Source organism: Cygnus atratus, chromosome 5 (genome assembly GCF_013377495.2).
Source record: "Cygnus atratus isolate AKBS03 ecotype Queensland, Australia chromosome 5, CAtr_DNAZoo_HiC_assembly, whole genome shotgun sequence".
NCBI lineage: Eukaryota > Metazoa > Chordata > Aves > Anseriformes > Anatidae > Cygnus > Cygnus atratus.
Window position 1 is genome coordinate 21,394,359 of NC_066366.1, and position 13,176 is coordinate 21,407,534.

The window sequence follows — 13,176 nt, forward strand, 5'->3', positions numbered from 1 at the left end:
GTTCTACAATGGGATCAAAATCCCACTGTCTCCAAGTCTAAACCTACTGACAATATCCTTTCTTCCCTGGTTACCTTTTCCAGTCTTTTCAGTAATAATCCACGAGAATCTCAAAGCCTGTGGACCAACATGAACAAAGACCACAAGTATGCTCTTAGCTGTACGAACTAAATACATTTGAAATACATTTCAAATACAATGAAATACATTTGAAAGCAATCTCACTAACAAAAATTTAAAAAAATGAATACAGTACATTTTCATCTTTTGTTTGCACCCCTTCTGTGCCATGCCAAGGAAGCACATATATGCTTATTTCTGAACAAGAAAGCAACAAGAAAAAAATCACACTTACTTGGTGTTAATTCTGGGTTTCCTTTAAGGTTCATCATCTTTGGAATTGAAGGCCCGTATATGTCTGCATCAAGCAAACCAACTTCTTTTGTCTGTATAAGGACCAAATAAAAAGTATTTGTCAAAATGTCTGTCTTCCTTTATAAACAAAACCTTAAAACTGCCCACAGAAATAAAAATATGATCTTGACTTCAGACATAAGTTATCACCATTTCCTTCCTGCCTAATTTGCAATTGATGCATGAAAGATAACGTCTCTACATGTTTTACCAGAGGTCACAAAATCTAGATTCTCAAATCCTCACTTGCACACATTTTCTGACTTACCATGAAGACCACAGACCATATATTAAGGAACGCTATAACCAACATTCTCTCTATTCAATGTACCTTTAAAGAGGAATAGAAGGTTTTTAAGGGTATCAAATTTCATTGTAAAAGAAAAACTATCAATGTTCATAAATATATATTGAGATTGGAATATAGTTAGTGACTGTATAAGGAATGTGAAAACAATAAAATGTATTGATCTTTAAGAAGCCATAGTAAACTTTGGCAGGCATCAAAATATCAAAATGCAAGTCTATGAAGGCAATTAAGCAGGTATAACACTTGAATCAAATGCATTTACACAAAGGAATGCTAAAAATATGGGTTTATTTAACTACATATGGTACACCATGCAATAAACTTCAAATAAAAGTTATTTCAGCTATGCAGTCTAGACTTTCAAGATGTTTTCTTTTTTTTTTTTTTTAAAAAAGTACATGCACACATATTTGGTGAAAATTAAAATATTTTTCCTACAGATGGCAAGACAAGCTACCAATTACCAAGTTCTGTAAACTAAGTAATAAAGAACAAGCTCTTAAGAACTGAACGTCAAGCTTCTCAAATATAAAAAGTTAACCGTATTCAACATTTTGCATAATTGCAAGCAAGTATGTCTAAGGGCTCGTTTGAAAGGTTAATAAGGCAATGGGAGCTTTTCCAACAATGCTGAGTCACACTTTCACTATTAACGTTTCAAAGTGTGTGCTCCATTTTTTGAATAAAGATTTCATAATTCAGTATCACATTAAGCCATTTTGTTATCGTGACTTTGATGGGAAAGATGCAGAGAAAGATAAAGGCTCAGTAGTAACTATTAAGCTTGTGGTTAGAAGAAGAGGAGCTTTAAGAGGCTTTTAATGCAGGTCCACAGCATCCTTACCCTTGAAGAGGATGTCTAAACAAGCATATTCCTCTGCATCAGTTTGTTCAGTTTGTTTTTTAAAGCAAAAATATGCCTGGATTAAAAAACTAGTTCAGGCCCCTACTACTAAATATATCTAAATTTCACTTAACTATCTCATACAAGCAGACACTTGAGAAGCAAATCTGACCCTATTTACTACAAAAGAAATAATGTGATTTAGCAGGTGTTTCCTACTTATCTTTTATTTAAACAGTTGATAGTGAACCCTTAAGACACCCTTAACAGCTGATCAATTTAATGTGTCAGATTTACCTAATATAAGTCAAATTTATCTTCAGTTCTACAGCTGAGAAGTAAAAAATACTTTACTGTATGTGATCTATAATGTATTTTTAAAAAACATAAGATTTCACCACAAAAAACAACAATTTAATTCGGGTTTAGTTATTCAATATACTTTTTTTTATTAAACAGAGCAAAGCATACATAATTAAATGGATTATTTCATTTAGATTTTTAATGCTTCTTACTTGATAACATTCTGTGAAAGCTATTACAACAAAGTGCAGGAATTACTTTGACAAATTATTCTACCTCTTGCCTACTGTATGAAAGCTGCAATTTTAGAAAGATTGAAAAGACCCATTTTAGGTTAGATTTCAAAGACATCAAAAAGAATATTAGGGCTTCTTTGTTCTTGTACAAAACGCATATTTTAAAAGATTAGAAAGATTCATGACTCAGTCCCTTTATCTTTGTCAGCAGCTAATCGAACTCATCAAAACATCATCTAAGGGCTGTGCCACCTAATTACATCTCAAATTAAAGTAAATATTTGCAGAAAAACCTACATAATGTTTTAAACCTGACTGACATTCTTTCCTTCAACTTTTTGAGGGTTCCCCTCCAACCCTAACAAGGATCATCAATACCCACTGACTACCTGCAACAGCCTTACTCCTCACTACAATTCTGTCTTCAGCCTGAAGGGAATTAAGATTTAGGAAAAACTAAATTAATTAGATTGACTTTGTGACCTCCTGTGCGTAGGCAGACCTTCACCACCACCAGCCACTTATTCCTGGGAGTCTGCACAACAGACATCACGTCTGTCTATTAATGTATCAAATTTCCTGAAATTAAAAATAAATATACGCACACTGGAAAAAAAATCCCTCAATTACCTAGGAGAACTTTGCAAATACAGTTAGTATGTCAAATTACAAAGCTGACCTTGTTTCAACCTAACAAAGCAAACCTGACAGTTCTCAAAAAAAAAAAAGTCTAAACACTTCCTCAAAAGCAGGCAAGACGCCTGTCTCCGAGATGCACTACTTTTGTTCTTGGATATAGTTCAAGAAAACTGTCGTCTTCAAAGAAGAGGAATTCACGGATTCTCCAGTTTCTACAGCTCACGTTAATGCAGGCATGAGCGTTCCTGCAAGCAGGGTGCTTTCCACAGGCTGACAGAAGAAAGCTTTCCAGAAAGTCTTGTTAAATCACTTGCAGATCATCACTAAAGATAGCCTATGGTAGGTTTTTCTTCACTGAGCAATCCCACAGGTTACGTAAGAAAAAGTTCACATCACCTAAAAGTAGCAGCTTAGAAGAAAGCATTGGCCTAATAAGCTAAGGTTTTGAGTTTTGTTTCCCTCAAACATCACTTCATCTGCAGCACATAAGCATCCCTAGAATACCATTACCACCCCTATTTTCAACATTTAATTATCTCGGAAAAGCATTAGGGCATCTACCTTCTAAGACAGGTCCAGATCATCTCTTTCCGCATTTACACAATGCTTTAAATTCCTCAAGGAACTTTGGTATACAGCTGGATGCTACCACATGAAACTGTCAATTTAACTACCAATACGAGCTACTTCTCATGCTGACTGAAGTTAAATCTAAACGCATGACTTAAACCATTCTGCAGGAAAAGGAGGCAGGTAGTACATCTTCACCATTTTCTTCTTACAGCTCTACTTTCTGCTTATAGAAGTATTTCTGTCCTGCTCTATTAACAAATAACATTCCCTCCCTCCAGCTGGCATAGCCATAACCAGTTGAGAACTGCTGTTCTCCGGTTCACCACTGCCCATTTCCTCCCACCTGCCCAGCTGTGGAGAAAGGCTGACTCAATCTTTAAGTTTACCGCACTTCAGAAAATACCTCCTAGAGACCTGTATTTTTTTGTTACCTACCTGCACACTTAAAACAGTTTAAGCTCTGAAGATAAAACTGACAGTGTAACCATTCCCATATGTTTTAATCATGCACTTTAAGTCTCTGACATATGGCAAGCTACTTAGAAAAAAATATACTGAACTAACACAGGCAGAATTATAGAAACTCTTCATACTGAGTAACATACTTACAAATATTACATCAGCCAGTGAGAACACAACATTTAAAAAATATATATATTTTCTTGCCACATGCAAACGCAGAACTAATCTCCTGGTATATTCAGCAAAAAGTATATTTAAACACTGACAGATGTTCACATACAGCTTGTTATCAGTACTTCTAAGGTTGTTTTCCCTTTCTAGTTCAATGATCTCTAGCACAGGCTAACTACTGCTAGGATTTGTTCTTTCATGAAAGCTGGCACCAATATTTCAGGTCTCATCAGATCATGGGTCAGCTCAAGACAGCAAAAAAAGAAAGAGAGTAAAGGACTGTGGTAAAGAACTACAACTCACCTTCATCATCTGCTTTTACATCATTGGCTATGTCACCATATTTACTTCACTGACATTAATCTTCCCAACTCATTCGCCCAATTAGACCTCCCTGAAGATTTCTGACAAATATTCAGCACAAGATCTATACAATCACTGCATTTCTTACCCCAGCTCAAATTTTCTGAAGTTTTGTTCTAATTTAGAAACTTGTTTTATCTACACTAACAAGGTTTTCAGTCATCAGGCACAGATTCTGTATTTATAAGAAAACTAACTGCTCCATCAATAGATAAAGAAGATATCTTGCATATATCACTGAGAGATTAAAGTCTTACAGCGTCATACTGTGCAGCGCACAATTTACAGGCATATTTTACCTTTATTAAAAAGAGTCCTTCCTTTTGCTTCTTGTCCCCAGCAAGATTGCCAACATAATTAAAATTCAATTTAGCCTTTCCACTTGGACACTGCAAGTGATAGAGATTTGCGGTACTACTGTATCCTAAATAAACTGGTTTAAAGCTCTGGACGTTGTTGGGTTAAATCCTTTAGGGCCAGAAAAAAAGCAGTTGCTGAGGGCCATATTAGAACGTAGTCCCTCTATATAATGGCACAAGGTCTTTAAGAAATAAATTTTGCCTCCTTTGCTTTTCTGTACGCAGATACAAAATTGCTCAACTGCTGTTATGTTTGTTCTCGTAGGCAGGTGACTTTTACTATATATGGTCCTTGTACAGATGTAGGTACATATTGATGATAAACTGCTTCGTATCCCTCCTCCTATAAACTATTTTAGCTTACACTGAAGAGTCGCTTACTCTCATATTCTTCATTCATGTATGGGTTTTAGTTTGTTTTTTAAATCTTTCAGGTAATATGAACTATGAAATCAATTACATTTTCCAGTAACAGATTATCTTTTTAACCAAATGCAACCAGTTCCATTCATGCATCACAGATGAGCCCTCCGCACCTAATTCTGTGTTCAGACGAGAATCTAGTGATATGCATTGATTTCTTCAAAGTCACCAACTGCTTTATTGAGGAACGAGCCTGATAAAAGACTTCATGCCAATGAAGGGGAAAAAGAATATCAGCTTACAAAGATCTGCTATAAATAGCTGTTAATCAACATAGCCTACATTACTGCTAAACATCCAGAGACTCTTAAACAGCATTAATTTCACTTTTGCTCATCTGTTCCGAGATTTCTTTTCCATACTTGGTAAAGCACATGCATCCCCACTGGATTTGAGTGGATGATACTTTACTTTGAAGTAAACCCTGCAGACCACCAGAACTCCCTGGAGTTCAGCCTGGAAGGGATGGAGACACAGGTTAATGAGCTGCTGTTGTACTGCGTGGGAACGATTCTGTGCACCCACAGCAGTCCCAACATTCAGCAGCTACAGCCCATTTCAAACAACTCCAGCTTTGCTAAGTGATGGTGCCAGCTATTTTTAAAGCTGGTGTTCTTAATCCTCAACCAGTGACTCTCAATTTACCCTTCTAATGTGGTTATAGAATTAAAGCTAATCCCAAACTACAAACAGCAGCATATAGGACAAAAGGGAACTTAAAACCAGGATAGGCCCTGGATTCACCATTTGACATACTGACACATTGAATAGCCATCTTTTAATCCCTAATTCTCCAGCTCTTTCAGCTGAACACTACTTATGTGCCTAGCTGTAAATTGGATTAAAGCCAATAAAACCCAACTACAATTTTGTCACTATCTGTCCCAGAAATGCAAACTTGCTTTAAATACCCATTCTTCTGCTGGTTTAAAAGCCCTTTTTCCTTCATATGAAGATCTTCTAACTTCCTGTCAGCTACAGAACTTCTCTGGCATTTTTTTCTACAACAGCTTGCAGTAGCTCCTAGTTGGATTTCTCAATCATCAGGTACCAGTAATTCAATTTTGTTTGGCCTTACACATCATATATCTGATTTGGGGGGGGGGGGAAAACTTCATAAAGCACCATTTTTTAAATCATGGATAAAAATGCACAACCGTGTCCCAAACACTACCACATCCCTGACGAGGTATCTCACTGCACTCACAGCATGCCAGGTGGTTATGGTAAACACACTCCACCTTGCACATCAGCCTCTCCAACTACTTTGTTAGACTTCCAGTGACCGAAGGCCCAGGATGAAGGTAATTAACTCTACGTAATACTTCAAAAGACTTTTTTGCCCCTCAAATTAAGCACAGTAATTTGATTAAAATGAAACATTTTAAGAAGTGCGTGTCTAAGACAACTTTTACTCATTTTTTAATTTGAAAACAGTCAGATTTCTCAAGTTTTATTCTCTCATTTTCTCAGCTGATCCAGAAGCTGAGCTGTCATTACCAGTTAACCCCAATCAATTCTCACTGGCATCTCCACCTTTATTGGCACTTTTCAGCATTAAGAAATTAGCCTGAACACCTCTCTGTAGCAATTAAAGCCTTCTGATTCTCTAAGTACCAAAGGCTGCCTTAGAAGATGCCTAGAAATCAAACCCTAACAATTAGGAAGGGTGCATAGAAGGAAGACAAAACAGGTCAAAAGTTTTCTTTTCAGCTGCAATTATTCAGTGATGGAGCCCATTATTCTCTAAATCCTAGACTTGCTCCCCCTCCCCACTTTTGAGCCATTTCGAAATCAATGTGTGTTGTTTGATTAATGTTTTGACATCATTTTATTATCCTGGTAGCAATTCCCACAAAGACCCTCCTCACAGCTACACGTTAGTTTGAAGTCCCTTGCCCCACTGCCATCGGCCCAGGACGCCACAGAGCCCCGCTCTACCACTGGCCACCCCACCATGTTGCTCAGCAGCCAGGGGGATCCCGGGCCATCGCAGGCCTCTCCCTCAGGGCCACACATAATGGCCTAATGGCTGCATGTGGAAGAGGCCTGGGGGCATTCCGCATTTTGTTCCTACCCTGTCCTGTGACCCGGGGCTGGGCTACCAGGCATAGAAGTGAGGCTTGCCGCTCATCACCTGCCCTAACTGCTCCGGGCAGAAGCCATTTGCTTACGCTTACCTCCTGATCTGTTCCATGTGGTTTTACTGCTTGCTGCTCTGTCCTTCACAACACAAAAATCATGTCACCCTGTAGTAAGAAACATACATCTTCTTGGAAAGAAAAAGAGAGTCAGAAGAAATCTGACAAGGGAGCTTGCCTCGCAGTGACAGCACAAGCATGCAGCCTCCCAACTGGATTTGTGCCATCCTTAGCCATGTACAGCTGGTGTTTGCTCACTAAAATACTCTGTTCATAAACAAGCAATCTCTATCCTATTATTGCTGGCATCTATTAATTCAACTTGTTTCTACTATAATAAATCGTCTCTGGCCAGGCAGCCTTCATAAATAGTCATTCTAGTCTGAATATGATTTCTCCTGGCACAAAACCCAAAAATTCTTCTCAAGTGCTCCTACGGGAGCGCAAATGACTGCTGGTACATCAAAAGAATGAAAAAAATCTGCCACCAAACTAAGCAAGCAATTAAAAATAGGACACAAGAGCAAAACCTAAGTTATTTCTTAACATAAGAAGAAAACTGTATGATTTATAGATCTTGGTACAGGCACAAGAGTTTACACAAATCTTAACCAATCCATCCACAACAGGTAACCCAGGGCACCGAAGTCTAACAAACCAGAAAGGGATGAGAGGTTGCCCTGCTCATCTTCCTGGCCTTGCATCAAAGAAGAAAAAAACCATCCCCAACACATACTACTTTGACTTGGACATGGTATCTAGGTATCTAAATGAAATCCTGTCTCAGAGTTATTTACTCTGAAACCATAAGGGTAAAAATGTGCCAAGCAGCCTGAGCACCAGCATGCAGGACTCCAACTCTTGAATTCTAATCCTGGCTCTGCCAACAAACACTGGGCCAATGACAACATCCAAGGCTCTGTCGACTCCTTAATACTTTGGACTGCCAGTGTAATAGCTGAAAAAGCTTCCATGTTAAAAAAAATCAGCTACTTATTTATAGAAACAGTGGTTCCCTTTTTTTTTTTTAAAGCTGTATAAAGCAGACTTTCAAGAGACGATGGAAAGAAGCTTTCTTTCATCAACAAGACAAGAAATTCCTTCATGCTTTGATTGTTAATCTGTTTCCAGCTTATGACACTATCAAACAACAATACGGTGTCAAAGCTGTTACTAAAAGCAGCAAGAATCTACTCTAATCCAATCTCCTCTGAAAGCATCTTCCACAGATCTCCCTCCCCAGAAACAGTTGTTCTCAGTAGTCTGTGACCTGTATAATCTTAGAAGAATGACACCTGAAAGATCAGAAGACAACATATTTTTAAAGTCATTTAGGTCCAATATACTACTCCCTTTGAAAACCTAGTTATAAACACTGAATTTGTAACAGAAAAAGACTGTATTTAATGAAGGAATCAAAGCACAAACCTTCATTGTCATAGTGACCTTTCTGCTCAAGTCCTCTCTTTTTTGCTTTAAACGATACATCACGCTCAAGCATCAGTTTCTATAAATCTGTATTTTGCTTATAAGAGACATAAGCACTGTAATGAAGTTGCAGGAGGCTGCTGCTGAAGCCCTGATCTACTACCACACTCATTACCATCTCCTAAGAAACAGGTGAACTTAGGACAGTAATAACGAGAAAGAAAACCACAGGAAGGCAATGCACAATCATTAGTTATTAACAGTAAAATGAAGAGGCCACTGCTGCATATCTGAGGTCAAAGAAATTCACTATAAACTTCAGCAGGAGGCATCAGTGAACTCTGGAAAACAATCTCCTTACTTATTTCACTATAACAAAACTGAACATTGCTGGGATCCCTACAGCTGAGGGCAATGAACAATCCCAGTCTGGATCAAGGTTCCAGAGATACTCATTTCACAAGTTTAACTCACAAAACTACTGAATTGAAATCAATGGGAGCACACAAATGAAAACACCAGCAAATTCAAGCCCAAAGGTTGAACACAAACATGTGTACGCCATCATTTTATATAAAAAAATATCCGTGCACAAACAAACAAACAAAAATTGAGTTCCTTCACTTCAACTTACTTTCATGTTTTGCATCTCGTAACTACATCAATGAAGAACAAATGAAGAGCAGCACCTTGTTAGCTTGTGGCCATCAGTTCATGCAAGTCACAGCACTTTCATCTGCTTTTCATCGATTAACATCCAGCAGACTCTGGCCTCCAATCTCACACCCCATGTAATCTTAACATCAGAAGTGAGTAGTGCATTTTGTATTTACTTAATTTTCTTGACTCAATTTCATTTATAATTATTTCTCAGTCCCTGATTTGCCAAACAACTCCAGTAACCACCTCTTCAATTATCTGGCTCTGGTCTCTTATTTACATGCTTTACAAGTATTTTAGCCAGTACCAACAGTTATGTGCAATTAGTTGACGTGGTTTCCATGGAGCTACTCAGTGACCATGCCACAGCACAGAACTGCTCGCAGGATCACATTTATTTTGGAAAAGTATTACAGCAAACGCCATGCCTGGAAGTTAATTAGAAGGAACCATTCAAGCAGTTTTGCTTTTCAAGATGACAGATTTTTCTCCAAAATCAAATTACTCCAGAAGCCTATTTAAAACACAGAATTAAAAACTGTGAAATATCAGGATCAGCTGCCATTACAAACAGCACACATTTCATATAACAGCTTTAACACTTCTTATCAAGTATGATTGATTTTATGGAAATTTTTTAAAAACCTTTTACGAATTCCTACAAGAAGTGTGCAGAATGCATGCAAACTTCACTCCTACCTCTTTTATTTTACTCATCTTTTACAACACAAGAAGAAAAGGATGCTACATTTACCAGGTCAAAGTACTTGAGAATACCTTGTTTTATACCACTTTGTAAATGTTTTCTATGTTACACAACATCAACTATGAAGTACTTTCCAAACGTCATTTGAGAATTCAACCAAATAACTCCCCATTAAAGTTGACTGTGACGGGATTCCAAAGCCATGCTTATTATGTATTCCTAGATAGTAATACCTCATCTGAATGAGATGTTTCCTCACTTACCTTCCTTGGCCCTTGCATAAGATTATCAGTAAATCTGAACTTTCATCATACATTAAAAGCTTCACTGAAAACCTTTGTGGAATACTCTTCTAAAGGCTACACTTTTATTTTGTATTTACTAGCTATTTGGGGACTCACACTTTATGAGTACTAAACTTGTTTTATACACCCTTCCATAGGAAATCAAGAAAAAACTTGCTTCTAAATTTACTTATATGGCAATGTACACAATGGAAGCACCAGGTGAATGTAATGAAGACCCCTTGTTTTTTAAAATTAAATAGGTCCCACTGTTAATTAGACTGAAGATAAACATTTTGAGTTCTGCAATACCAAACTGAGCAATGATATTTTGTTACAGAAAACACGGATTTCCAATCTTCAGGGAAGATATACAGCTCCTTCCCCCCCCTTAGCACTTGAAATATAAAGTATTTTTATACATTAATTTCTCCTGGAAAAGTAAATCTGCACAGCTACAAATAATGCTTTGGACAACACCCAACAGTTACTCATATTTTTTCCAAGTCAGTGCTCTGAAGTGATAGAATTTAATTATCTATTATGCATCTCCAACCTGCACAAGCATCCTCTAGTACGTCTACGCATCCTTGCAGAATTGCAGTTGAAATCAGAGAGACACAGTGAAAAGTGCACAGCCAAACCCAACCCAAAGAAGGATGAGAGCTGAGTCATTCATCATGCTGATACAATATAAACAAGTTCACATAAACTCAGAAGTCCATAAAAACAAATAAAGAAATTAACTGCCAGAATAAATACTTTGATTTAATGTATGTGACTGCCCCCAGCAGTAACCATTTTATTTATGACTTACACATTTGTTTAACATTAAGGCAGATAATTAGATGTTCACCTACCGAATCATTTGCTGCTAGGGCAAGGGCTATATTTACTGCAAGAAAAAGAAAAAAAAGATTAAGTGCAAGAGAATTTACTTTCTAAATATTGAGAATGTTATGGTTACTAACAAGAGAAAACAAAGATAAATCACACGTGCTTAATAATCACATTCATCATCTTGATTTTTAGCTTCTTGCACCTCTGCAGTATTACTAGTTTAAGTGGCAGCAACACTCACATTTCAATCCATGCTTGCTAGCAACCTCACACGAACCTGCAAAAACCTACAAACTCTAAGTCTCCACAGGACACTGAGATTACATTACAATCTAAGCATTTTGCCAAAGGATAGCATTATGAAAAATCATTGTTGACTCTTGGTAACTACACAATACCATAAAAATAAATGATTCTACCATAGCTAACCTCACCATGGTCTCTAGTTAACTTTTTTTTTTCTTAAATAGAGATTAGATAAGCATTGACCTAAACTATTAAACTACTGTGACCAGAAATATGCTCATACCCTTTTTTCAATTTCTCATGATATAATAACATGGAAATTTTCTCGAAGAAGGTGCAACGTATGCTTTTTGCTCTATTTGTATGTCAGAAAATAAAGTCTCATCTGCCCTAAAAGCACCTGTAGCAACTAAAGAAACAGAGTAACAGGATGAAGCAATTAACAAATCCAACAGTTTGTTTACAGCTCTGTTCCAAGCACTTCTATCAATATTTAACTCCTGTAACTAGAAAGCACATGGAAGAAATAGCACCTTTTAATGGTTCACCAGCTTCAACTACCTCAGAAGATCTCCTAGAAACTTCAGTATAACCAAATAGTATGCATTATTACTCCAAACAGTAACACGTTTAAAAAAAAACCTCCCAGGTAAAATTCTTTGCCTTCTTTACAGGTTGCTGTATCTCAGATGACAGAGCATTTTAAGAAAGATACGCTGCAGCCAGCCTCTTCTACTGGAGGAGTATGAGGGTACTGAGAACAAACTGCCGAGACATTCCAAGCTTAAGGAATGTAGTATGGAAAGTGCTGAATTCCTTTAAGCAAAAATAGTGAGGAGGTTAACAAGGAAGATTATACAGCTCTCCGTAAGGCACACACATGCTCTGTTTACTCCTAAACTGATAAAGCAATATGGATTTTATTCTTCAGTTTGCTATTTAAGTAGATGCTTGATTAACTATCCCCTGAACCAAGAAGAGAGAATTAATCTTCTGAAACTTGGAGACTGATCTAACAATCACAGCTAAGACAACAAACCAATGATTAAATAAATAACTGAACTGCAACTCATGAAGAGGCACAAAGGAAGAAGCAAGTTACTCCACATTCTGTCTTTATATGTCTATGGCTTTTGTTGTTGTTTAACCCAGCAGGCAGCTAAGCACTACACAGCCACAAACTGAGGGGAATGGGGGACAGAAACAGGGGAAAAAGGTAAAACTCCTGGGATGAGATAAAGACTGTTTAATAGGACAAAACAGGAAGGGAAAATAAATAATCGTAATAATAAAAATATATAAACAAAAGAAGTGATGCACAGTGCAATTGCTCACCACCTGCAGAATGATGTCTAGCCAGACCCCAAGAAGCTGCAGTCCCCCCAGCCAACTCCCCCAGTTTTATTGCTCATCACGAGGCCATAAGGTACGTGACATCCCTGCGGCCAGTCTGGGTCAGCTGTGCTGGCTCTGTCCCCTCCCAGGTCCTGGTGCACCCCAGCCTCCGCGCTGGCAGGGCGGTACCGGTGAGAGGCTGGCAAGTCCTTGGCTCTGTGAGAGCACTGCTCTGCAACAACTAAACCATCGTGTGTCATCAGAATTATTTTTCTCCTAAATCCACAACACAGCACCATACCAGCCAGTATGAAAAAAAATTATCTCAGCCAAAACCAGGACAGCTTTATATGTCTACCTTCTTCCCATACAATTACCATGTGCAAAAATTAAAGTATGATCCACAACGCTTCTTCAATAAAGGATATTTGACTACTAA

General features: G+C 37.7%; 1 protein-coding gene across 11 annotated transcripts in view; it reads right to left on the reverse strand.

Moving 5' to 3' along the window:
• The window catches only part of NUBPL (NUBP iron-sulfur cluster assembly factor, mitochondrial), a 103,173-nt gene that overhangs the window by 71,872 nt on the left and 18,125 nt on the right, over nucleotides 1-13,176 (reverse strand). For all 11 annotated transcript variants that reach the window (XM_050710840.1, XM_050710841.1, XM_035552105.2 and 8 more), the window contains 2 exons: nucleotides 11,177-11,211; nucleotides 356-446 (listed from right to left, as the gene is read on the reverse strand). In XM_050710840.1, the coding sequence (XP_050566797.1) occupies nucleotides 356-446; nucleotides 11,177-11,211 (126 nt within the window). The remainder of the gene's footprint in view (nucleotides 1-355; nucleotides 447-11,176; nucleotides 11,212-13,176) is intronic.